Source organism: Chinchilla lanigera, unplaced genomic scaffold (genome assembly GCF_000276665.1).
Source record: "Chinchilla lanigera isolate Chin_1 unplaced genomic scaffold, ChiLan1.0 scaffold00032, whole genome shotgun sequence".
Taxonomy (NCBI): Eukaryota; Metazoa; Chordata; class Mammalia; order Rodentia; family Chinchillidae; genus Chinchilla; species Chinchilla lanigera.
This window is the reverse complement of record NW_004955433.1, coordinates 7,799,173-7,826,684: the sequence shown is the minus strand read 5'-3', so window position 1 is coordinate 7,826,684 and position 27,512 is coordinate 7,799,173. Positions and strand designations below refer to the sequence as shown.

Genomic DNA, 27,512 nt, shown 5'->3' with positions numbered 1-27,512 from the left:
TGTCTCCACTGCTAGGCATGTCACAAATGAGGCATGTTAAGCATACAATCTGTGCTGCTGGGAGGAGGCGCTGTGTGTGGAGCTGTGAGTATGGCTGTGAGGGGCATGTGTGTTAATGGGGGTGAGCACATGAATGCACATATGTGTACTTGCACAGCTGTATATGTGTGTGTGTGTGTGCACACACAGATGCTCAGTGGTTCTTCTGGCCCCTTCCTTGGGAGCCCTCTGGGACCTGCTTCCTTACCAAAAAGACCTTGTTATCTGGCAGTGCTCCTCCAGCCACCAAAAGGGTGGCTGCCTGGTATAGGAATGATTGGGGATGCCTCTCTTCTTGCCAACCCCCTCATGATTTCTTTTCCAAGCAGTGAGCCCATTTTATTCACCTGCCTCTAGGGGAGCAGTGGAATCACTTGATCATAGACTCTTCCAGACTAGGCTGGACCAACCATGGCTGTGGTCCGCAAGAGCTTCTCCCCAAGCAGATGGTCTTCTCTCCAGCCTTGGCTGCGACCTGACACCACTCTCTTCTTCCAGCCCACACAATCATTCACATGTAGGGTTGGGCACCCACCTGCAGCCTCTCCTGGGCTCCCCGGGGATGGAGCTCCCTGGGTTGGGCTTCATTCTAGCATTCATTCATTCATTCATTCGTCCAATCATCCAGGGCTTTGATATTGCCAGGCAAAGTGGATGAGAGCTTCGTGAATGAGTATGACCTAGATGGTAGAGGGACCACAGGTGCTCCCTCTTTACTTGCATGGAGCTGAGCCCTGGTAGGGGCTTTGGTGCTGTGTTCCCTCAGATCTCAGTCCCTGCTCAGTCTGGAGGCTGGATTCCTCAGCCTTGTCTCATTCCACCCTCTCAGACTCTCTCTGTTTTGCCCCAGGGCTTCTCATGCTGAGTGCCTGCTTCTAGAACCAGTGCCTGGCCTGCACTGTGGACACGTGGAACTCCCAGTTCTGAAACACTGGAGGACAGGACTCTGTGAGAGGGGATCCTAGAGCTTTCGAAGAGACCATTTCCTGGAGCCTGAAAACCCACCAGCTTTTCTAGTCATTCATTCATTCATGCGTTCATTCATTTAGCAAGGTGTTTTTTTTTTTTTTTTTTAAGCACCAATAACAATTATAATAAAAGTTTAAAAATTACTAGGCTTTTGGCCTGGTGAGACCCCATGCCAAGGTGATGGGCATTCAACATATTCAAATCATCTTTGGTCTCCTTTCCTCTTCTTGCCTAATAGAATGCTTAGCATAATATATTATTCTGCATCTTTGCTCATGCATTTGGTAAATCCTTTGTAAGCACTGGTTTGTGTTCACTGTGGGAACCCTAAGGTAAACAAACACATTCCCAGCCCTCTGGGTGCTCAAGGTGCAATAGGAGAATAGATGAGTCAGTTACCCACAACACAGCAATGTACTGATCCCCCTGGTGCTTTTAGCTGGAGCTTGGAGGTCTGAGTTGGCCCTGAACTCACTCTGAGGTGTGAAGAGAAGGCTTCTCAGAAGAGATGACATCAGAGCTGAGTCCTCAAGGATGGAAAGGGTCTTCTTGAAAAGGCCTGCAGGATTCTGGACCAGCTGCAGGTACAGGGGCGCCCAGGTGGAAGCTGCAGCAAGTGAGCTCTTGGGTGGCTCATTTTGCATTATTTAGAGTTGGGCTTGGGTCCTTGGCTAAGAAATCTAGAGTCCTGCTCCCTTTTCCAGAGGTAGGAGAGGCCCCATCATCCCAGGAGCTAGCATGCCTTCCAAAACTCCTAGATATTTTGAGTTCCAATACCTCCGTTCCCATTTCAAAAAACAAACAAATGAATAAACAAACAAACAAAAGCCTCCATAGCCACCATCTTGTCCCTCGATAGGCAACACCACCTGTGTCCCTGGGGGACAAGTTTCATAACTACCCAGGCTTAGTTGTAAGAGGAAGTCTGCTCTTTATGACTCATCAGGAAGCTCCTAGAGCTCCAGTTTTCAGCTGCCATCTCCAGAGGAAGCTGTTGATAGCCCTTAGGTGTGGAAACAGCTGTAGATTACATGTGGCCATGTGCGGCCAGGCCAGATGAAGAACTCCTCAGCTTTGAGTACCAGAGTTGTCAGGAGCAGCATCCCACTCTCAGCCCCCTGGTTTCTAGCGTGAACAAATGGATGAGAAGCTTGTTGGATGGATAGAAGGATGGCTGGCTGGCTGGCTGGCTGGGTATGGGGTGGACAGATGGATAGGAAGAGGATAGTTAAGCGGATGTGCGGAGACTGTGGCTGAGTAGATGGATGAGTACATGGTGAACGCGTAAATGGGTGGAGGGGTGGGTGTGCATGTAGATGGATGAATGGGTAGATGGATTTGCCCATCTAGGTATGGCAACCTTCCTTGGCCCCTAAGTTGAAGCAATCTCCCTCATCTGGCCAAGGTGCACCTCCCTGGAAATGTGGTCTAGGCCCCTTCCACAGGCCAGTGGAGCCGAGTCAGAGGTGGGAAGAGAGTGGCTGGCAGGGACCATAGCCATTTCAGGAAGTCTTGAGCCAAGCTGTCTCTCCTTACCTCCTGACTCTCTAATTCCTTTCTCTTTGGATTCTAAACAGAAAAAGACGTACCAGTGCATCAAGTGCCAGATGACCTTCGAGAGTGAGAGAGAGATCCAAATCCACGTTGCCAACCACATGATTGGTAAGAGTGCACCTCCTCTGGCCCTGCAGGGGCCGCTCCTCAGGGTTTAGAATTTGTGGCTCCAGTCATCATTTTACTGGCTTTTAGGGCAAAGGATGGAGTCACTGCTGCTGTTTCTGAGACATTTCAAATGGGAGTAAAAATGTCAGAGCGGGAGCACTTTCTTCATCCAAACCTTCTTGTCGCGGCTCCACTCACAATCAAACTTTTGACAATCTCTCCCATTTCCCAGCATAAATTTCCCTCCATTTCTGAAACAAAGTGCTTTCCAGTTGTCAAGCACTCAGGGACAATTATGCTTCAATTTTGTATGTCATGACATTGAATAGATTTAACTGCTCACATTTCCCCACTCAACACAGTGAATTCCTCAGGCACACTGTCAAAACAGAATGCCTACAGAGTTATTCCAGTCCTTTTCCTCTTCTTCTTCGAGTGGATTTGGACCTTGGAAAATGCAGTCTTTACAGAAGGGGAGCTTTCAAAGAGACACAGAGTTCACACACATAGCTGGAGGCATCTGGGGAAGCCACGCAGTCTCACTGACCTTGGCCAGATAGGTATTGTCCCCTTGGCAGCTGGGGATGCCCAGGTCGGAAGTGAGGGAGCAGCTGGGTGTTCTGAGTGCAGATGACATGGAGTTGGAAGGGCAGCAGGTGGGGTGATGGTGTTTGGAAGTCAGGGCCTCAGAGAGATTCTGGAGCCCTGGTACCCTGGATCTTTCTTGAACGTGTGATCACATCTTCTGAGACTGTAGGCACGTTGTGAGCTGTGAGCTGTCAGTCACACTTGGAGGGTCCTGACCCCTGCTCATCCCCACTTTTCTTCTTGTAGCATCTTTTTCTTATAGTCTTAGCAGCTGCCATGCTATCAGAGTGCTGTTTAACAAACTTTTTGTTACGTGTATTCCAAAAACCTCCTGTAGCTCTAGGAATTGTCCCCCCTCTGAACACACCTGTGTAGCTCACACCCCGGACAGGAGAGCAGGCTGTTCCCAGCATTCCAAGGTGACTGTCTCAGCCTTCTTAGGACCTACCCACGCCTCACCAAAGCGCATCACCATCCAGAGGTCTGACAGCGTAGGTTAACGTTGCTCGACTTGTGCTCTAAATAAATGGAGTCGCAGTTTATTTCTACCCGCTTTTCCCGTGACCGCCTCTAGTTGGCACTCACTCCCTCTTGGTGTGAACTGCTCTGTCATGTGAACCTGCTACCATTTGTCTGTCCTACTGCATGGGCTCATGCTGGAGTTGTTTGAAATGGTGTGCTGCTGTGAGCATTCATGTACGCACCTGTTGGTGAAGTCACATGCAAATGATTTTAAAGGGAATGCAGGAATAGATGGCTATTATATATCTTTATATGAGATGATGCTATTTATATATGCATCGTATGTATCTAATGGGAATATAGCCATAGAAGCAGAATTGCTGGGTCATAGGCCATGTGATGGTTGCCTTTAGTGGACGGTGACAAATCGATGCTTGAAGCGTTGTATGTGTGCACTTCTGCTCAAACCAGCAGTGTGAAAGTCTCAGGGAATCTACATGTGTATTGTCACCAGCATTTTACATAAAGTAGCTGCTGAAAGGGAGCTTCTTTGGTGAAGATGCTTTCAGAATAAGTACCGGTCCGCTGGTCCACCCCCGCGCTGGTGCTGCCCTCCTCACAGGGTTCGGGAGCCCAGTACCTGGGCTTGACCCTGGTCTGGAAGCCTCTGACTCTAGAGACTTGGAGCTGGTGCCCCAAAGGCACCAGGCCCAGGCGTGTGTATGGTGGGGCTCACCCAGTGGTAAGGGGGAGGAAGAGCCCAGGAAGGGCAGGGCAGCCCCAGGAGCTTGGCCTGACAGGGAGATTGGTGGCTTTTTAATTTCTTCTGTCTGCAAGCCCCCTGCCGAAGTATAAGAAGGAACGCTACCCTGCCAGTCACCGGCTGCTGAGAGCCCGTTCGCGGGAGTGTCAGGGAGGTGAAGATGAAGGTATCCGAGAATGTTTGCTTTTGTAGCAGGTGGTGATGCACGCCACTGTTTGTAAGCATGAAGGGTGAGAGTCTTTCTAATTGGACCGCAGTGATTTCAGAGGTGTTCCCGTCCTTTCCCGCCTCCACCTTGCCTTTGTGCCCAGCCTGGAAGCTGTGTCCTCCGGTGGAAGGCAATGGCTGCTCGGAACTGGACCTGCGGGACACGAAGAGAGGGTGTGTGATGGGCCTTTGGGCCTTTGTGTGAGTCACGGGCTGAGCTTGTGTGAAAGGGGTCTGGTCTGGTGGCTCAGTAGTCACCCAGGCCACCTTGCCGCGCTGTGGGCTCTCCTGCTTCCTGGCCCAGCCTGTGGGAGCTGGAGGCCGCAGGCCTGCAGCCAGGAGTGGCTGGCCTCGGAGGCAGAGGTTGTGTTTCACTGTGCTGGTCTTTGGGGCGTATGAGCCAGAGCCGGCACCTGCTCTCTGCCTGCTCTCCCTCACCTCGTACCCTGCTCTGACAGAGAACACAGACGGAGCACAGACTGTATCGGGCGGCCTGTGTGGGTGACAGAGGGTAAAGGAGTCCCTGCCCTCAGAGACCTCACAGTATCCCCTGGCAGACACCGCAGAGCACACCCTGTGCCTTGAGGAAGGCACTCGTTCCACCTTACTCCATGCCAAGCGCCTTATGTGGGTGCTCGTCTCTGTTGTACAGACGAGCAGCCTGAGCTTGCAGAGGTCATATGACTTCCTCAAGTTCTTACCTCCAGTACGTGATGGAGGCAGAGAATGATAACAGCAGACCTTTCTATTGTTTGCAGCCCCTGTCAGGGCTTTTTGGGGTCCCTGTCCATGGGGGAGGTGGGTGGGCATCCAGAGCAGAGACTTCTGCATCCAAGTATGTCTGTTAGCAGGATTGGGTATTGAAGTTTGCAGAGGAGATTTCTCTGTGGCAAGGCTTTCTCAGACAGAGTAAGGGTGTGGCCCAGGAGGAGAGAGCTTGACCTATGTGTTGTACTAGACTGTGAAGGTGGGGCACAGCCTTATCTGGCAGGAGCAAACTGGAGAGTTTCAGAGCTGTAGGGCCTGCCTGTCAGGACGGAGACATCAGGCCTGGTAGCACTGCGGGTAGTGAGGGATGGGGTAGTTTGGGACCAGGCCACAGATGGCCCTGAAGGCCAGTGCAGGGGGTTGGATTTGGATGTCACACTGTAGGCCAGGATCCATCTTTGGGGCCCCTTGGCTGATTTTTTTTTTTTTTTTTGGCTTGTTTTAAAAATCCAGAAGAGGTGGCAGCCCCACATTCCCACATGACACAGCTGCCAATCCTTGTGGGCAGGGCATGGATGCTCAGGCACCACAGCGCCACTGGCATCTACTTGGCTCATTCTTGCCCCAGCCTAGTCGCTGTGGGCTCCTGAGCACACAGCCTTGAGCTGAAGTGCTAGGGAGCTATTGAAGGGTTTGGAGCAGAGCATGGCTGGGACTGAGGATTAACCTGGCTGCAGTGCTGAGGCGGGTAAGAGAGGGAGGGGACTGACCTGCCTGGTTCAATCCAGGGGTGAGGAAAGGCAGGGGAGGAGGGGAGAGGGAACTGACAGACTCATATTTGGCTGGCACTGTGTGCTGGAGCCGCGGGGGCCGCTGGTGGAAGGGTGAGAGAGGTGTGGGGAGAGAGCGCGACGCAGGAGGCTGGCTCTAGCTGGCTGTGCAGCCCTGGTGACTCTGTTGGGGCCAGCGTCCCTGCGGACAACTTCTCTTTCTAAACGACCTGAGCTCTGGAGCTGGCCTGGGTAACGGTTCCCCTTAGCGGCACCAAGGGCACTGTTCAGCTCCGCAGCCTTCTCGTAAACTTGGGGCTTTTGGGGGTCGGAGACAGGGCTCCTCTGGGATCCATACTGCTGGAGACCTCCCCCTGGGCTACTAAGCTGGCCTTTTTATAGCAGGGGGCCTCGGTGTGGCTTTGCAGCTCCGAGACCCCGGGAGTGTGGATGACTCGGGGCCGTGTCTCCTTGGATACATTCTCCCAGCACCCCTCTCCCAGCTGCTGCTAGGGAAGGAGCACTTTGGATCTGATAGAAAGACAAGGGTCTTTGGAAACCTTTTCAGCAGCGGGGTTGCCTTTGAAATCCCCCCTCCCCACAGGGAATGAGGCCCCTTCCCAGGGCCTGCCCCAGCTTTTGAAATGGCTTTAGACACCGCCTCCCCGAGCAGGCACTTCAAAAACTTGGAGCAGTGCACAGCTCTGTTCTGTGGCCTCCCGCCACGGTGACCCCCTCCACCCAGACACAGCCCCCAGCCTCTCCACCCCATTCTGGCAGGGGGCCCCCTCTCTGCTCTGCAGGAGGCTGTGCAGAGACATTTTTCCCCACCATGGCTGGGGAGGGGAGGGGAACCCCTCTTCTCCACGTGTTGTGCCCCGGGGAACACATTGCCCTCTAGGGTGCTCCGACCCCACTCTGGGAAGCAGGGCCTGCACTGGGGACACTGACTGGGTGGACTGGCTGCTCCTTGACTGGCGGGAGACATCTGTCCTTTGAGGGCTGTGGGGTGGAGGCGGTTGCACTGGGGCTCTGAGAACTTGTCCTTGAGAGAAGAAACTCGCTGTGACCCAGGTTGGCCCCAGGAGAATGACTCAGCCCCTGGGTCCCTGGATGTCCTTATTCAGGGCCTCATGGGCCTCTTGGGAGCCCTGAGGAGACCAGGCTGGGAAGAGACATCCTTGGGGAATCACGTTGGGATCGTTTGCCCTCAGTGTCCTTGGAAAGTGGCTGTGGACTCTGGCGGGAGGCCAGGCAGAGCCAGCTGTCCCAGTGGGGCATTAGTCACTCAGGAGCCCTCACTTCTTGGTCACGCTGGGTCCTGTCCCTGGGTGCCTCGCGAAGGCTGGGCTTTGCTGTTGGAGTGAAGAAATGGGGCAGGAAAGAGTCATCTGGAGGATCAGCCCCTCCCACCTCCTGCTCAGGCCTTCACTGTGCCCCATTGCTGGCCTCAGCCTGCCCTCCTACCCTTCCCTCACTGCTGGTGGGGCACAGGCCAATCCTGAGGAGAGTGCCTCACACGCTGGAGAGACAGACAGAGATGCAGAGAGAGACAGAGAGAGGGAGAGATGGGGAGAGATAGAGACAGAGAAGGGATTCTGCTCACTCATCTTTAAGAAGCACATCCCAGGAGATGGGTCCAGGCTGCCCTGCAGGCCCAGGCCACCTTCTCACTGCTGGTGGGACTCCTGGGTGCCCGAGGCAGCCCAGCCTGCAGCACACTGTAGGACGGGATTGCTGACCCAAGGCGAAGGCCTGGCGGAAGCCAGTGACTCCCCCTCTTCCTGGGAGAACAAACCCTTAAGGTATAATGGAAGAGAACAGCACAGGACAAGGGAGGCAGAAGACCTCCTGCCTCCTTCCTGCCAGAAGCGCATGGCACTGCTCCACCCGGTCAGCTCGGTAATGGTGTGTGTGCGCCTCTGGTAACACTAGACCCAAGCAGTTGTCCATCCTCCGTATGTGGCACAAATGTCTCCTTCTCCCCTGGGAGGTCGTGTTTCAGGTTCTGGGGCGTGTTCTTGCCATAATAACAAATCTGTACAAAGATTTGTACATCCATCACTTTTCCTCCTCCTCTTCCTCATCCTTTGCCTGTTCCTCCCATTCCTTGTGCACTTCTTCATGCTCTTCCTCCTCCTCTTTTTCTTCCCCTCCCCCATCTTGGTATCCAGCTCTCCATACTAAGGAATCGCCTCCTACCCACAAGCCCATCAGGTGAGAAAACCAGCCAAAAGGACTTAGTTTCCTGACTTTGAATCCTAATGGTACCTTTCAGGAGCACTTCAGTTATGGAGAACCCATCCGTTCTGAATTTTAAACTAGGGAATTTCTTCGTATTTTCCTCAATTCCCTTTGTATGTTTGTTATTTTTAAGAGGGGAAAGACCTTTATCATTGGGGTTTCCCCTAGTATTAGTAACCTTGTAACTTCATGTTCAGCGAACTGCTCAGAGTCCTCCTGGGCCCCGTGAGGAACCACCACAGTGTAAGATGTGGGTGCTCAGAGGCGGGAAGAGGCAGTACCTAGTCAGTGTCCTGCATGCTGAGAAGTTAGATAGGAGAGGCGCGCCAGGCAGGGAGAATACCCAGCAGCTCATAGAGAGGCGTCTGCTTGGTGCAGGAAAGTGTGGGCAACTCAGGAGCTAGAGAGTAGACTGTGCAGCCAGAAGCAGCAAAGACCCGAGGAAGAGTCTTTCTTTCGTGCGTGCGACTTTGGGGAACTACTCCTCTTCTCCCCGCTTTGGTTTCCCCAGGTAGGTGGCTGGGAGTTGCAGAAGGCGAGAGAAGGCCAGACGCTGGGAGGGAGGTGGGCCGGAGAGGCACTGAGAGGGGGAAACCAGCAGCAGAGCGTGGGAGTTGGGTGGCTAGGGGAGGTGGAGAAGTTAGGAGTGGCCGGAGGTGTCAGGTGACCAGGGTTGGGGTGACAGGTAGAAGATGATATTGTGCCAGAAGCACAGCTGTTGGGGCTGGTAAAGATGATGCTCATAATGGTCAGGAAAGTCTGACGAGGCTTCCCAGGCACCCAGCCCTTCACTCAGGGTCTCTGTGTTCACACACCTCCCCTGTAGCACCCTGGGAGGAAGGCTCTGCTGTAGTCCCCCTTTCCTAGCGGGGAGCTGAGGTGTCCTACCCAGTGTATGTTCCAGGAGGGGCCTTGAATCTGCAGCCTTGACCCTCCAAGACTCCTCACGCTTCATGAACTTGAGCTTGAGTTGCCCTTGCACCCACTACGGGAGTCTGTTCAGTACATCCTGGCACAGGGAGCTCACCGCAGAGGCCTGGGTGGAAGAAGTGGATCGGGGCATCTGCACAGACAGCGAGGGCGTCGGGGAGAAGCTGGGAGAGTGAGCAGTATGCGTCATTGGTGCTAGGGCAGCTCCAGAGAGGCCAGGAGGGAGGCGGAGCAGGGGGAGAGGAAGTTGGGTTGAGGGGAGGAGATAAGACCAGCGGTGTCCACCTGGCTGTCAAGGTTCTAGCTGGGAAGAGAGGGTGAGAAGCTGGCACCGAAGGGCCCAAGGGCCACAGAAGTTTTAGCATTTTGGGGAGCAGAGGCCAGGGCATGTTTCCAGGCTAAGGAAAGAGCCAGCACGAAGGGGCAGAGGAGGGAGGAAGTGAGAAGAGACAGTGATGGAAGAGTTCCGGGGGTCAGGGCCTGGCCTGGACAACATCTCGCCTGGACCATCTCATAAGCCCACCCTGTTCTTGCTGCCATGCCCCCTGGGCATGCTCTGGTGTTGGGCCCACTTTTTCATGTCCTTTCTGGTCATCCAGCTGCTTGGAACCCGGACGGTTCCCCTCGTATCTGTTTCTGGCTGTGATGGAGACATCGGGGGTCTGTGGCTGGTGGTGGCCACAGAGCTTGGTCTTTTTGCCAAGCAACCAGCAGGCATCAGAGCCTTAGACTGGGCTTTGCACCCTGGTGTCAAGACTCCCTGCCTCTGGGAGCCTAGGGCCCCATGAGGGAGCGTGGCTGAGGGAGGCAGGGGTCCCTCACCGGCTGGCCAATCCTGCAGTGTCCTGCCGGGTGCATCTCCCAGCCACCTACCTGGGGAAACCAAAGCGGGGAGAAGAGGAGTAGTTCCCCAAAGTCGCACGCAAGTCACAAGTCTGAGTTGCAGTGAGAAGCCGATGTCACGGATGATGGGTTCTCAACAGAGACTCCTTTAGGAACTTACTTGCTTGAGTTTACCTTATAGGTCTTTATTAAGCATTAGCAGGTCGCTCAGCCCCCTGTAGGTGTGAATATTAAGGAGAAACAGATACACAGAATGTAGAACTCTGCAGTGAAACTCAGTGGTTAAGACCACTGGCTCTGCAGTCTCAGGCCCCTGACTCATGACTGTGTCATTTTGTGGCTAATACTGGATATTCTGCTCCTCATCCATAAAAATGCCCCCATCTTCAGAGTAGTTTTAGGTGGGACTCTTTCAATGGCAAGTCAGAAATCCAGCTCACATTGGCTAAACCATAAGAATATACCACTGGCTCATGTAACAGAAAAGTCTGGGAATACATTGGGTGTCAGGCTGCAGGCATGGCTGGATCCAGGGGTTCCAACAAAGTCATCTACAGTCTCTCCTTTACCCACTCAGTTCTGCTTTTCTCTTTGTTGCCTTTGTCCCAGGTGGGCTCACTTCCTTGGTACAGATTGACAGCCAGCAGTCCCAAGAGTGCTTCCCCAGTAGCAGCAAGGGTCAAAGCAGCAGCTCTCTGCCCTCAGGAGGGTCCTGAAGCTGCTCATGAACCCATCATTGTAGCCAGAGAGCAGGTTGTTTGGTCAGTCAGGCATCACCTGCCCGTTCCATGTCAGCACTCACAACAAAGCCAGTGAGGAGAGTATGGTGGAAAAGAAAGAGGACATCTACCTCTACAAGAGCGGGCAGCACCGTGGATGCTCACCATGTCCACCCACTGGGGCTGTTTGGGGGATTTAATGAGTTAAAGTGAATGAAAAAGACCAGGCACCCTGCCTGGCACATACAGAAATTCTCTGTAAATGGCAGAGACCCAATATTGTATTAATATTATTAGTCCCTGTGGCAAAGACTGATTAAGATAATGATGTACATAATGATGGTGGTAATAGAGCCCTTAGTTAACCGAAACAAACTAAGCCCCTCTGTGGTGATGCTAAGCCTGCATCCCAGATGCGAGCTCTCATTGGCTCAGAGGACGCTGCTGTGGGCTTCCTGGAGGAGGACTAGCTCCCTGCCTTGCTGAACATCCAAGGGACAAGGCCTGTGGGACAGACCCAGTGGAAGTAGCTCCCGTTCAATGGGATTTCCATTTGTTCTCATTCACCCAGCAACTTTTTCTTTCTTGAACACCTGCTATGTTGGAGCACTAAGCATGGATGTCACAGCAAACAGAACTGTCTCTGTCATCCTGAGCTTAGCAAGGAGTGAAAGTGTTCAACAGGAAAGCAAATGTGATGTCCTGATTCTGTCAGATAGTGATAGGTAGCGTAGGGGAAGTAGAGAGGGCTGTCATGGCAATGTGTGGGAGCAGTGGTCTCTCTGGAAGATGACTTTTGGGCTGATGGCAGAGCAGTGTCCATGAGCATTGTAGTTCTGGCTGGGTGCTGGCAGTCCGTGCTGCTCAGCATGTCCTTTCCCTGCAGGAAGAGGCATCCTAAGAGTTGGGACCAGACCATGGTGCAAAAGCCCAGGGACCAGTATGGTTTAATGACATAATGCTCCAGGTCAGGCTGTCAAGCCCTGCCTCCCAGTACCAGCACCTGAAGACCAGGCACTCACCCTCTGACCTTTCTGTTCTTCCCTGACTACCTCCCACAGGGTTGTTTCCCTGCTGGAGCTCTGTGAACCCAGCTGCCTGAGGCGTGCAAGCTTGTGTCTGCCTCGCCTTTCCTGCAGCATGGGTGGCCCAACTAGCTCCGGCTTGGTGGCTCCAGGTGCTTTTTGCCTGCTCCCTGGCCTATTTTATGTTTGTTTGTTTGTTTTGTTTTTTTTTCCGGTACCGGGAATCGAACTCATGACCTCGCGCTTGCCAGGCAGGTGCTGTGCTGCTGAGCTAAATCCCCAGCCCCTCCTTGGCCTCTTTGCTGAAGTCTTTCCTTTCCCTTCTCCCAGTCTCCACACTGCTTCTTTTGGTCCACTGTGCCCAGTGGCTCCAGACTCATCCCACCTAGATTTCCAGATTTAGCAACTGAAACTACAGGATGGCTAGTTAAATTTAAATTTCTAATCAGCAAGTAGTTGTTTAGCACAAGTACAGGCAGCTTTCTGTATCCATCAGTTCTGTGTCTGCAAAGTCAACCAACTGGGAATCATATTTGGAAAAAAATTTGCGTCCATACTGAACATACACAGTCTTTTTTTCTTGTTCTTATTCCTAAACAACAGAGTATAACAACTATTTACGTAGCATTTATGTTGCGTTAGGTATTATAAGTCATCTAGAATGCTTTAAAGTATATAAGAGGATGTGCTAGGGTTTATGCAAATACTATGCCATTTTATGCAGAGAACTTCAGCAACTGTGCATTCTGATATCCATGAGGTTTCTGCAGCTATTTCCCCCGAGGATTCTGAGGGACCGCTGTAGGTTTGTATTACATTGGACATAAACAAATTATTTGGTGTTTTCTGATATTTACATTTCACTGGCCATCCTGCATTTTACTTGACAACTCTTTGCTTCCCCCCTGTCCTTATATCTCAAGTCATACCTTGGGAAGAGCAGTGGTGTACCACCCCCTCACCCCCTGTATTTAAAGCTTTGTATGATCTTATAATCACTCTTTTAAGATTTTACCATATGGAGAATATTTTTATTTTGAGTTAGTGGTATATTCATATGCAGATTCCCAGACAGATCCCCCGTACACTATACCCACTTTCTTCCGGTGATAAGAATTTGCAAAGCAAGAATACAGTATCACAACTGTGATGATGGCATTGATTCAGCCAAGCTCCCCAACACTGTCATCACCACAAGAATCCCTCAGGTGCTTTTATAGCCACAGCCACTTTCCACTTGCCCCCAACTGCTCCTTTACCACGACTCTGTTCTCCACTTCTTGTAATTTTGTGCATGTTGCATAAATGGATTTGTGTGTATGTTTTCCTTGTTTTTGGGGTCAGTACCCAGGAGCTCAATTGCTGAGTCTGTAGGACTTGTGTGTTTGACTTTACTGACAGTTTTGTAGAGTTCTGTTTTGTTTCCACCCAGCAGTGCAGGAGAGAACAAGTTTCTCCACATCTTCACCAGTTTTTGCTTTGTCTCTACTTTTTATCTTTTTTTTTTTTTTTTTTTTTTTTTTGTTTTTCTCTGGTACCAGGAACCGAACTCACGACCTTGCGCTTGCCAGGCAGGCGCTTTTGCTGCTGAGCTAAATCCCCAGCCCTCTACTTTTTATCTAAGCCGGTCTGCTAGGTGTGCAGTGATATCTCATTGTAGTTTTAATTTACATTTCTCTAGTGACTAATGATGTTGAAACATCTTTTTATGGGCTTATTTGCCACCTGTTAATTTATGTTGGTGAAATGTTTCTGAATATCTTGTCTTTTTTCTAATTGAATTGTTTGCTCTTTTACTGTTGCATTGGAGTGTTCTTTTTTTTGGTACGAGGAATTGAACTCAGGACCTTGCATTTGCCAGGCCGGTGCTGTGCTGCTGAGCTATATCCCTGACCTGAGAGTTCTTTATATATTCTGGATACTACTTTGTCAGATTTGTAGTTTGCAAATATTTTTCCTAGTCTGTAGCTTATCGTTTTATCTTTTTAAAATTTTTATGAAGTACAATTTATAGTTTTTCCTTTTAAGGATTATACCTTTGATGCCAAATTTAAGAACTTTTTGCCTAACCTTAGATCCCAGAGGACTTTTCTCTACTTTTCCCAAAAGTTTTATAGTTCTACATTTCATGTTTTAGTTCATGGTCCATTTTGAATTAAATTAATCTTTACGTAAGGTGTGAGACTTATGTTGAGGTTTTATGTGTGTGTATGTCAATGTGTATGTTTGTGTACTTGTGTACATGCCCAAGGATGTCGAATTTCACTGAATTGTTTTTATATTTTTGTCAAGTATCAGTGTGTCACATTTTTATGGATCTATTTGTGGGTTCCAGTGATGTTTGTGTCTACTCGTGTTAGTATGACACTCTTGATTACTCTAATTCTAGAGTAAATCTTGAAACTTCTTTGCTTTTTATTAAATGTTCTTTTTCAAAATTGTTTTAGTTATCCAAGTTCCTTTGCCTTTCCCTCTAAAATTTTAGAATATATTTCACTATATCTACAAAAATTTGTGTTGTATTTTTTTTTTTTTTGAGACAGGGTCTCACTGTGTAGTGCAGGCTGGCCTTGAACTCATTTATGTAGCCCAGGCTGGCCTCTAACTGATGGTGATCCTCCTACCTCAGCCTCCCGAGTGCTGGTACCACTACCAGCTCTTGTTGTATTTTTGATAAGAATTGTGTTAACTATACATGTCAATTCTGGGACAATTCATTGACATTTTTACTATATTGAGTCTTCCAGTCCATTAATATGGCATGTTTCTACATTTATTTAGATCTTTTTTATTTCATTCATCAGTAATTTTTAATTTTTACCATACAGTACCTGTATAGGTTACCATAGCTTTACCTAAATATTTCATCATTTTAAAGTCATTATAAATGATATTATAGTTTTAATTTTGGTATTCATGTGTTTAATGCTAGTTTTTAGAACTCTAGGTTTTTGAATGTTCATTTTTGTATCTCTGGATTTCATTCAACTCACTGGGCTAAATGATTTCTTTTGTAAATTCTGTGGAATTGTCTACACAGGCAATCATGTCATCTGTAAACAGGCAGTTTTATAGATTCCTTTCCTATCTGTATGACTTTTATTTCATTTTCTTGTCATATTGCTCTGGCTAGAACATCCAGCGCTATGTTGAGTAAGAGTAGTGAAAGTGGAAATCTTTCCCTTGTTTCTGATCTTTTTTTTATTAGTATATGTTTGCAGTACATAATGATTACATTTATCATGGGGAGTTGGTACATGTACATATGTCTTAATTCTTTTTTTTCCCATCCCCTACCCCTTACCTCCTTCCCTGCTCTTACCAACTCTTGGTCACCTTCCCATTTGCAAAAGTTTTATTTCCATCATCGTCCCACCAGCTCTTGTTTTTTTTCCATCTCCTTTCCCTACCCTTCCAACCCCCTCCCTTCATCTCTTGTTCCCCATCCATTTGCAAAAGATCTCCCTACTTTCTGTTTGTTATCTCGTCTTAAGGAAACATATCCATTCTTTTATGATTAAAAACTGTGTTTGGACTTTTGCGGGTACTCCTCATCAAGTTGAGGAACTTCTTCCCCTCCATTCCTATTTTTCTAAGAGTTTTTATACTAAGTAAATATTGCTTGCACACACACGTGCTTTCTCTCTCTCTCCTTCCTTCCTCTCCCTCTTTCTCCTTCTCCCTCCTCTCTTTCTTTCTTCCTTCCCCAGCTGTCTTTCTTTTTTTTTTTTTAACTGAATCAGTTTCTATGATGATGTGATTTTTCTTGTTAGTCTGTTAATATAGAAGGTCATATTGGTAAATTTTCAAGTCTTGAACCACCCTTGCATCCTTTGCACACATGCTACCTGGTCTTGCTATGTAATTGTTTTGATATATTTCTGAATTCTATTGCTAATGTTTTGTGTCTGTATTTATGAGGATATTAATCTGAAGTGTTCTTTAATTTTTATCTTGTTTTTGTCTGTTTAGGTGTTGGGCAATATGTTTTCAAGTGCTCTTTATTCTGTTTTCTGAGAGAAATTGTGTATAACTGATGTTGATTTTTCTTTAAACATTTGGAAAAATTATCCAAGTAAACAACTTGAACTGGAGATTTTCTGTTTAGAAAGTTTTAAATTTGGATAATTCAATTTTCTTAATTGTTATAGAGCTATTTAGATTATTTCATGTTGCATGAGTTTTGATAGTCTTTTTTTGAGGAATTAATTCATTTCTTCTAATTTGTCAAATTTATGTATGTAGTGTTATTTGTAGTATTATTCTCTTATCCTTTTAATGTCTACAGGATCTATGGTGATAACTTTGGTTTTACTCCTGATATTGATACTTTATGTCCTTTCCCTATCTTTTTTTGTTTGTTAGACATTTATCATTTTTATTGATATTTTTGTAGAACCAACTGTTTGATTTTCAATTTTGTTTTTCTATTTTCTATTTTATGATTTCTCATATTTATTACTTCCTCCTTTCTGCTTGATTTATATTTATTTTGGTTTTCCTTTTTTAAGATCTTTGAAGTAGAAACTCATTGCTTTGGGACTTCTCTAAGCAGTTGGTATTGGAAGCTTGCCTCATTGAATTGCTTTAATTATATATACAAGTTTAAATATGTTTTAGTTTTAGATTCATTCAGTTCAACATATTTTTTTAAAATTCCCTTCAACTTCCACGTTGGCCCATGATTATCTGGAAATATGTTCTTTAGTTTTAAAGTATTTGGAAATTTTCTTATCATATTTAATGTAATTAATGATAGGTTTGAGGCTTAGGTTTACTATTTATATTGTCTATTGGTTCTTTTTTATCAATTTCAATTTTCTTTTTCCTGCCTTCCTATGATTTAATGACCATTTTTAAGAATTTCTTCTTTAGCACCAGGCATGGTGGCACCTCCCTGCAGTCCAGGTCTTTGGAAGGCTTAGGCAAGAGGATTACAGTAAGTTCCCAACTTATAAACATTCCAGTTGCAAACTTTCACAGGTGTATTGTATAAGACTCACTTTGTTGGCTTACAAACAGATCTGACTTAGAAGTAATTCTCTCAGAACAGCACTCATTTGTAAGTTGGACACTTATTGTACTGGTATTTCGAGGCCAGCCTGGGCTACCTAGTAAGAACTTATTTCAAAAAACCAAAAGAACAAACATTTAAATTTATCTGTATTGTTTTTATTTTTTTTTACAGCTTTTAAAATGTTTTCTGTGGGTATTACGTCACACACACACATAACTTATCAGAGTTTACTATTTGGTGTCATTATTTTACCTATTCCAGTGAGATATAGCAACACTTACCCTCCCCCGTTTATATGATAATTATCTTAATTATTTCTTCACCATATAGTTAGAACTTCATCAGTATTAAACTTTGCTTTAGTCATCAAATATAATTTAGAAAACTCAAGAAGAATAGGAACATCAATTGCATTTACCATGTTATTTCTCCCTTGCTAATGTTCCAAGGATCTTTCTGAAATTATTTTGTTTTTGCCTAGAGAATTTTCTTTAGCTAGTCTTTTAGGATAGACCTGCTGGTAAGATATTCTCTCATTTTTTCTTTAGCTAAGGGCCTAGTATTGCAAACCCAAACCAAACCAAACCAAACCAAACCAAACCAAACCAAACCAAACCAAACTAAACCCAACCCAACCCAACCCAACCCAACCCAACCCAATCCAACCCAACCCAACCCAACCCAACATGAAACAAAGCAAAACAAAGCAAAATGAAACAAAAACAAAACACTTCTGGGAGGCTGATGCAGGAAGATTGCCAAGTCTATATAACTTCGAACCCAGTCTATATAACTTAGCAAGACCCAGTCTGGATAACTTAGCAAGACCCTGTCTTAAAAAGTAAAAAAAAATTTGATAGTGTAGCTCAGTGTGATGGCCTTGAGTTTAGTCCCCAATAGCATCCCCCGACACACTACCAAGGAAGGATGAAAAAAAGGAGAGGGATGGGGGAGGAGGAGGAGGTCTTCATTTGTCCTTCATTTTTTTATTTTTCCCCTTTATTCTTGAGCAATATTTCACAAGAGATAGGATTCTGGATTGACAGTTCTTTTCCTCCAGCACTTGAAAATCTTGTGCCATTTCCTTCTTCCCTCCATGGTTTCCAACTAAAATCTGCTGTTATCTGCATTATTTTCCTATTATAGGTAAGGTACAATTTTTCTCAGTTGCTTTTAAGAGTTTTTTTTCCCTGTCCTTTATTTTTAGAAATTTGACAGAAGTTCTTGGTGTGGATTTCTTTGGGCTTATTTGTTTTCTGGTCCCTCAGCTTTTTGAATAGGCTTATATTTCTTGCCATATTTGGGATTTCATTCATTATTGGTATGAGTGCTTTTTTTCAGCCCTGCTTTTCTTATCTCCTTCTTGGATGCAGAACATACAAATGTTATAATTCCGCCTATCTCTGAGATACTGTTCATCCCTGTCCCTCGGTCTATTTACTCTCTTCATCCAGACTTAGCCATTTTGATTGTTCTGTCTTTTATTTTGTCAATTATTTCCTTTGTCTCCTCCCTTCAGGTGTTAAACCCAGTCACTGAGCTTATCTGAAATTTTATTTCTCATTTGAAAATCTCCATTTATTAAAATTGTTCACTATTTCTTTCTTGAGACTTTTTTTTTTCCATTTGTCTCAAGGATGTTAGTAATTGCCTGTTGAAGTATTTTTATAGCAGCTTATTTAAATTTCTTGTCAGAGAATCCTAATATCTCATTTAGTGTACAGATTACTTTTTTTCCATTTGACTTGAGATCTTCCTAGTTCTTGGTAGCATGGAAGATATTTTACCTGATTCTGGGGATCAACTCCAAGGTCTAGTGCGTGCTAAATGCATATTCTACAACTGAGCTATATCCCCAGCTCCAGCATGGATTATTTTCTAAATTGAAGCCCTTCTATTTTGTCCATTGTCTAATGAAACTCTGGATCATGTTTAAACCTTCTATTCTGTTGATGTCACTCCTGCAAAGGAGAGGCATGAAAACCATTCCAGGTTAGCCTGCCTACTAGGTTTCCACGGATACCTCTTTGATTAGTAGTGATAGGAGTGTGTCATTCTTGTGCTTCTCTTGTCCTTCATGGATCCTGGGGTGGGGGTAAGAGTACTGTGCTGTGAGTGCTGTGTGAGTACTGTGTTGGGTGGGTGAAATTCCAGGCTCCTGAGGTAGTGTCCTCTGACTGTAGGAGACGGGCTCTGTTGCTGTCCAGTGAATGCGAAAGTTTTGGGTCCTTGCTGGTGTTTCTGTGGCATCACCTTAACAGAAGTGGGCAGAGAGGGTACTGGGTGCCTCTGTGAGCACAGCCAGTAGGGAATCTCTGTTCTCTACTCGGCCTCTGCTGGAGTAAGTGGCAGTGGGTCCACCTAATTATTCTGAGAGCTTTGACTAGAGCAAAACTGTTAGAGTCTTTAAGTTTAATGTTTTTCTGGTCCTTTAGCTAGAAAAAAGAGGTGTTAGTTTTGGTACTTTAAAAAAATATCATCCTTGCTGGCGTTTCTGAGTTGCCATCTCATTCAGCTCCAAGCCTGGTATATACAAGACAAAAAAGAAAACCCCGGGTCCTCACCACATGTCATTTCTTGAGTCCTGAGTTCCTTGGCTGGTTTCTTTCATATGCAGTCCTACCTGACTATTAAATGATTTATATCTGAAATAGCCCTCAAAAGTCTCACATGTCTGGAAGGTGATTAGGTCATGGGGGTGCTATACTCCTCAGTGGATTCACCCGTTGATAAGTTCAGTAGCTCAGTGTGCTGCTAGGTATGGACTGATTGCAGATGGGTCACTGTAGGCATGGCCTAGAGTCTATGTCTGGTCCTTCATCCTTTCTGCTCTGGAACTGCTCCCTGCTATGCCTCCTGGCTGCCATGAGTTGAGCACCTTTCCTTTGCTGTGACTCTCTGCCATGCTATTTCTGCCTTGAAGCCAGCTGACTAGGGCTTGAAACCATGAGCCAAAATAAACCTCTCTTCCTTCAGGTTGCAGGTCTCAGGTATTTTGTCTTACTGATATGGAAGTGACTAATACAGAATGGATATTAAAGAAGTGGGGTCATTGGTGTGACTGTATCTGACCACATGGTTCAGAGCTTTTGGCACTGGTTTGCAGGAGAAGTTTGAAACAGTTTGGAGATATGGGCTAGAGAAGTCCTAGAATTTTGGGAGCAATACTCATTGTACGATAGTGGTCAGGGCTCAGAAGACCAGAACACTGATAGGAATGTGAGCAGTAAAGGCCTGGCTCAGGAGGTTTTAGTTGGAAACAGTGACTCCAGTGGCAGTTGGGCTAGAGGCTATATGTGTTATACTCTGGCTGAAAATTTGTCTTCATTTTGCACATGTCCTGAGACTTTACAAGAGCCTGAGGCAAAGGGTAGTTGAGCTGGTGGAGGAAATTTTAAGGTAGCCCAGTGTTTAGGCTGTAGCATGAGTACTGCTGGCTGCTTTTAGCCAGATTTACAGTGAAAATCAGAAATGAAATGCAGAGCTAAATAATTTGTAAAGTTTGCAGTTTCATCAGAAAGAAAGTACTTGCAACCGTAGGGCAAAGTTGAGCTTGATTGCTGAAAATATTAGCATTAAAAAGAATCCAAGTACTTTGCATTAGGACAATAGGACAGATGCCTCGAGGGCATGTGTGGAATTAGGAGGACTCTACCCATCACAGGCTCAAATATGAAAAACTATAAAGTTTTCATTTGAGAGGACTGTCCCTGGGCCTCCTGCTCAACAAGAGCCTAGGAGGTTGGTTCCTGGGGTTCATTTCACTGTGCTCAGGCATCCAGGTCCTCAGAGGCTACTGGAGCCATGGCACAGGGGACTACTGGTTCCAGTGGCAGCAGATGTTGGTGTGATCCACATCATGCTGGTTTTTCAGAAATGCAGAGTGCAAGAGTTATGGAGTCACAGAGGCTTCCACCCATTTAAAAGGCCTGGGAGGCCAGGCAGTGTGGCCATGAAAGGGCAGTGGGTAAAGCTATGAGAGTAGAGCTGAAAGTACAGTGAAGACCCTAGGAAGTTAGAGGTGCCAGGAATGTGGAATGTTTGCTGAGGAAATCCATGGACTGTAAGCAGAACCAACTCAAGAGAGAGGCCATATGGACTGCAACTGGCAGTGTCTTAGGAGCAGTGCTGCCCAAGCCCTTTGGAGCTCACATCTTTCCAGTGTGTTCTGGGTGCTGGGTGTGGAACTACAGGATTTAATGTTTGCCTTGCCAGTTTTTGGTGTTGCTTTGGTCCAATTTTGGTCAATACCCCTATTCCTCCCTTTTGGAATGGGAATATTTACCCTGTGCCATTATGTATTGAAAGTAATCAATTTTATTTTTGATTTTTATAGGGGCACAGAGCTAAGAGTTTACCTTGAGTCTCATAGGAGACTTTAGACTTGGATTTTCCAACATACTAGAACTGTTACAACTTTGTCAGCTCATAGAGATGGACTAAACGCATTTTACATAATGAAATGGACATGAGTCTTTCGGGGGCCAGGGACAGAATGTTATTGTTTAGATCTAAAATGTCCCCCCAAAGTCTTATGTGTTTGGACGTGATTGGATCATCACTGGGCTTTTCCACTGATGAGTTCAATAGGTTGGAAGTGGGCTACTTAGGGGAATGACCTGTTAAGTATGCTTGTGCCTGGTTCCTCCCTTCTCTCTCTGCTTCTTGGCTGCCATTGGATGAGCAGCTTTCCTCCACTAGGCCCTTCCACTGTGTGTTCTGCCTTGGAGCCAGTTAACTTTGGACTGAACGCACTAAAAACTGAGGTTGGAGGGGTGGTTAGGTAGGTATTTTGCCCAAGTGACTAAATCACTGATATATTAAGTAGGTTGAACCGGGAACTGGCAGGTGTAGGTTGATCGTGGTGCTGGAGGTTAGGGAGATGCACTGGTTCAGCAAGAGAGATGCAGGTGTCCAGCATGGTTTCCAGTCCATGGGGCCAAGGGCTGAAAGCTGTCATTGGAACTGGAAAGGGGGAGACCAAAATTTCTAGAGTTTTAAAGTCTTTAAAGGAGCACAGCTCTCGCATGAACACCATTTTGCCCAGCTAGGCATATTGAGCCCTCTCCCTCATTCCCAGAGGTGCAGTCTCGGTAGTGACATCAGCATTTGGATGGATATTGGAAAGTAGTAACATTTCTGAGATTTCAAGGCAAATAAAAATACAACAGATTGTTTTTGAAGCATCAAATGCAAATTGTCAACACGAACATATTTCTGGACTTAACAGTTGAATGTGTGAATTAATTATGGACCTATTAAGAAGCAGAATTATTTCTACTTTCGTAGAACTGAAGCAGTCCTGCAGCCCAGCCCTTTCACTCTGGGAGGAGGATTCTGTGGGCTGCTCTTTTAAAGTTTTGGGGGCTGTTAAAAATGCAGGAAACCAACACAAACCTGGCTTCCAGAAGCCATTTCAGTTTTGACAATCTGTCCCCAGCATCTTAGTTAGAACTGGATTCTTAACATGCACAATAAAAATCCTATAGCTTTAGAGGAAAAGTGTTTCTACTTATAATGTTGAACCTTAAAGGATTCTCAGGTTCAGGTCCTTAGGTTACACTCTGCCCATTTTATGTTCCCATGGCTCTGAATTCTGTGACCTCTTCACCCCGAATTGTGCTGTGGTAAGCCACCAAAGGCACCCTTTACTGTACAGGAGCCCCCAAAACCCTTTGGAGTGAGATTTTCATGAAGGATTTCTAATAAAGGGTAACTTCCTTAAAGAAAAAGAAAAAAACAGTTGTCGCCCGAGTGAAGGGCTCCAACTATCTCAGCATGTGCCATTAAGATCTGTTTTACCAAGAAGAAAAGGTTTAACATTTCTCTGTAAACCATTTTGGGGCTTCTGTCTGCAGCATCAGGATCAGAATCTGGTTTCAGATGTCTGGGTCTGTCTCCCCCTCCCAGGAGCAGTCCCCTCTTTTCCTGATAACCCACTTTTGGCAGCCACTTCTCCCTTCAAGACCTCACTGCATGGGCAGTGCTTGGGTTCAAATGGCCTTTGTGTGGCTTGTGCAGCGTCTGCTTCTCTGTATTGAGACTCAGGAAACCTTGTCTCCGAGATGGCAGGAGTGTTACTCAGCCAAAATAAATGAATAGCTAAGTAAAAAGGTAGTTAGGATATGTCCTCCGCTGTGGTCCCCACCCAGGTCCCCGTGGTTAGCACACACTGGGACAGTGGTTCGGGGCTTGTATTTAACTGACACACCCCAGTACTTCTGCACACCTGTGAAAGTACTGATGTGCTTTCTAGGTAGCTGGCTAAGAGTTCCCATCCTATGCCCTCCTCCCATGTGTCCTCTCCCTGCACCTTCTAGTCCTTCCTTGGACCCAGCCCTGTGGGGATGGCTCTAGTTCCTGGGAGCGACCACACTGCTCCCAGGTATGACTGAAGTTGGAGGGACCCTGGTGCATTGGTTGTTAAAACATTTTGCATGCCAGCCGTGCTTATTACCATATTATTTTACACATTCTCTTCCTCTATCCCACAGCCACCATTATTGAACTTGGCTATTAGCTTCATGTGATGCTACTTCTTCACTCTTATATCAGTCCACCCCAGCAACAAATTTTTCAGATTATCGCCCAGTAATTATACAAGTCTACAATTATACACTGTGATGTGTTAGTGCTGTTGTTTGATGCTTGATACATTGTCTCATGGTCAAGTCAAGGTACTTAGCATATCCATCACTTCAAACACCATTTCTCTCCGGGGAAAAGTTAACATCCTTTCTTCCAGCGTGTTTGAAGTATTCACGGCATTAGTGCACAGTTGGGCCAGTGCTCCTTGTCCGGACCTGCATCTTCCAAGTCACATGCCCCACGGGTGCCCCTTGCCTGCCTGGCCCTCCTTGTCCCCTCCCCATGAGCACTGTAGGTGCTGTGCTGTGCCACAAAGGGGAGAGTCCACACGAGGATGTTACGGTGTGTGTTCTGACCTAGTGGATGGGACTTGCCCATAGGAAGTTGCCTCATAGTCACTGGTTTTCAGTTTCCATCCTTCACAATTGACTAAGTTTTCTGGTTGTCGCTGATGTCTCAAGAGCTGCTACAAGAAGAGTGGGGCAGGGCTGGGGATTTAGTTCAGTGACCAAGCTCCTGCCTGGCAAGCGCAAGGTCGTGAGTTCGGTTCCTGGTACCGGAGAAAAACAAAAAACAAAACAAAAAAAAACAAGAAGAGTGGGGCACACACATGGCTGTCGTAGAGCCCCCATCCCCCAGTCCCTGCTCGCTTTCCTCCTGATTTTACAACCACACGTGGCCTCTGTGTTTTGCTGGTGTTTCTCTTCCTCATCCCATTGCCAAGTTGCAGCTGGGAAAATACCCTTAGGGGAGTCCGCTTCTCCTATCCTCAGAGTGAGGTGGTTTGGAAAGTGTTATCTTTAGCACATCTGATTGTATTAAGCTGTAAATTGAAAAGTGGCATCTGTCTGTCAACCCTGAGTTTGGTATCTGCCACCTGTTGCCCACTACTTTGGCGTTGGAGACGACTGTTGTTCAGAATGGCTATTTACTAGCAAGTGAGGTGCAAGCAGAAAGGCCCTTGCCCAGTTCATAGTCTGCAAGGTTAATGCAGAGTGCAAGGCTTTGTTTATCTCGTGGGGGAGAACATATATATGTATATTCCCTGTGGGCTCTCTCTGTTTCAGAGATGGGCCCAGGGTCTTCTCTTTCTTGGGTGATGAGGGTCTGTGCAGGGCGTAGAAGGGGTTGGGGTAGGCTTGGTTCTGTTTCAGGAGGGACAGCTGGAGTTTCTGGGGTAGGAAAGTGTTGGATTGATCTCTACACTCTTCTAAAGCCAAGAAAATCAGGGCTGGAAGCTTCCAGACTAAGTGACCCATTTAACTTACTGGGAAGCTGAGGCTCAGAGGTGGTAAACACTTGCCCAAAGTCATACAGCTGACCAGAGACTGGGATGAATGCACACCAGCTTTGCTCACACTGATGTTCTGTGTCTCCTCCCCATTAAATATTGAGCATGCACTTTACACGCATCATCTCACTCATTCATTCAACACACGAAGCCCCTAAATGGGCCTCTTGAATCAGAGTTTCCAGGGGAGGGGCCTGAACTTCTGTGTAGCCAACAAGCACCGCGTGCACCTACCTCAGGGAATTCCAGTCCACACCACACCTGCTGGATGCCGGGCCAAGAGCTCAGCGGGAGCGTCAGAGCTGGGACCGAGGGAGACTGTGGCTCAGACGTAGGGCCAGGACTGTTTCTAGACCCCTCCATAGCTCTGGCAGCAGGAAGCAGGGTAGACTGTATGGGCACCAAGGCCCATCCCAAGCGAGGCGGCATCCAAGGTAAGATAGTGGAAACTCAGTTCCCCTCTGCCTGGGGCCACTTGGTTTGTTCCGTGTTCCTCCCACTGTGGGTTTGCTCTCTGATTCTCCCTTCCAGGAGCTGGTGAATGGTGGGTCAGGGTGGGGAGACCTGTTTTATTCAGGTCAGCATGGTGGGCACAAGAGCTGAGGAATAGTGTACACAGGGTGCCTCTTGGTGCTGGAGGTCTGAACCAGAGTGGTGCAGCAAAGCAGGACTCCAAGTCTGGGGGACGGAAGAATAACTGCAAGCTAAAACGCCAGAGGGCTGGACTTGAGGTTGGGAAGAAAAGGCACAGACTTGACTGACCGTGACTGCGTGTCCCTCCAAGGAACAGGGCTCTGCACCAAGCCAGGCCAGTCATTTTATGGAGGTGGAAGTAGAGCGGTTTGGGACCCTCCCAAGGTGATGCAGTTGTTCTCTATTGATGGGGACTAGAAACAAGGCCCCTGGATCGCTGGTGCTCACACTGCAAATGGTCAGCATAATGTGTCCATGCAGGTGCCTTGGCCACCTGGACAGGGGACAGCTCAGAGGGGACCTGGGGTTGAGAGGAGCTTGCTCTGCTTCATGAGCTGCTGTTTTATAGATTTCGCTATGAGAGTCCGGTCATTACTGTGTGTCCGGCCTGGCCTAGTGATCTGGGCTCTAGGCTTCTGCCCTGGGGGCTCTAGGCTTCCTTGCCCAGTGGGGTGGATGCTCTCTCCTAGGTGACTGGGCAGATTGAAGAGGGGCAGTGGCTGTTGGTGCTTTGAGAGGTCTGTAGAGGGGACGTGGTGCCCCCTCAGTGGGGTACCAGTGGTGGCCCTGTTTCCTGCCTGCGTGAGTGTGTGCTCTGACCTGCTTTTCAATGCTCACCCACTGCCAAAATCCAGATTTTCTTGCAGCTCACATGTCAGCATAATAGAAGAAAGCCCAAGGGCCCTCATCTCAGATGGGTTCCTTGCTATCAAAAACTCTGTCCTGCATTAGGTCCCAAGTTTGTGGATTCTGACGCCATGTACCCTCGTCTATTCCAGGGCTCCCCAAGCACTGCCTCTGCTCCTGACCAGCGGACAGGAGTGACTTGGAGGATGCAAAAGGGAGCCCAGGTGTTTTCTGACCTTGTTTTATGAATTATTCAGTGGTGAGTCTGTTCTCCCCACGCCCCTGACAGTGGTACTCCCAAATACCGAACAAGAACCGGTTTTGCTATTTGTGGCATCTGGTGCAAAGTGCCAATGTGTGACCCTGTGCTAGAGAATTAAGAATTTTACGATAGTAACAGCAGTCAGCTAAACCACATGCAAGGACCTTTTATTGTTTTTTTTTTTTTTTTTTTTGGTTTTTCTCCGGTACCGGGAACCGAACTCACGACCTTGCGCTTGCCAGGCAGGCGCTTTTGCCGCTGAGCTAAATCCCCAGCCCTGCAAGGACCTTTTAAATGCAGGCGTCTGTGTGACTACATAGGTCACGGGCCGGTAAGTGACAGCAGTCCCACAGGACTCCTCTAGACTACAGCTGTGCAGGTTTTATACGGCACACCACTAGGAGACATCACTCACATTGTGGTCTACAATGCTGACCCTTCTGGGGAACCTTGCTAACAGCCCTGGACAGTGGCAGGGATCCAGAACTGTGGACACTGGTTGATGGCAGGGGCCCCACTTGCAGGGTTCCAGAGCCACTCCCTTCTGCCCCTGCTTTCTCCCTGGCATTTCAGGGACAAGTTTCTCCAAAAACCAAGGTGCCCGAGCACCACGCAGGTGCTGCTGGGGAAGCTTCCGCTCTTCGCGCTGCTCGCCCGCCGGCGTCGCTGCTGTTAACCTTTGGGGTTTGCTCGCAAAATAGAAACTCTCTTTGTAGGTCAGTTTGTCAGTAATTTTGGCAGCCGCGGGGCCACCAAGGGAATGAGGCTTGGTTCCCACTTGTCTCGCTGCTCGGTTTGGAGACTTTTGCGGAGCCCTTCCCCGGGAGGCCTGCTCACCCCTGCCGGAAACGAGAGCCGCTTTTCTCTGACCTGGTTTTGAATCAGCAGGAGCGATTCCTGTGTGCTGTGAGCATGGAAGGGAACCTGGTCCGCACCGGCCTATGGGCTGGGACCTGTGGCTTGAGCCTTCGGCCTAGGTGCACTTTCCTGGACCAGTGCCCCTTGAGTAGGGCTGCCGGGTCTGCATCTGCTCTCAGTTGGATGACCTGGCCCATTCCGCTCAAACAGGTCCCCCCTGGGCGAGCCAAAGTTTGCGGCCCTGCAT

The 27,512-nt window shown here is 47.6% G+C and overlaps 1 protein-coding gene across 9 annotated transcripts in view; it reads left to right on the top strand.

Annotated features, from left to right (window-relative positions):
• Znf423 (zinc finger protein 423) overlaps positions 1-27,512 on the top strand; it is a 317,473-nt gene that overhangs the window by 191,753 nt on the left and 98,208 nt on the right. For all 9 annotated transcript variants that reach the window (XM_013516282.1, XM_013516283.1, XM_013516276.1 and 6 more), the window contains one exon: positions 2,586-2,670. In XM_013516282.1, the coding sequence (XP_013371736.1) occupies positions 2,586-2,670 (85 nt within the window). The remainder of the gene's footprint in view (positions 1-2,585; positions 2,671-27,512) is intronic.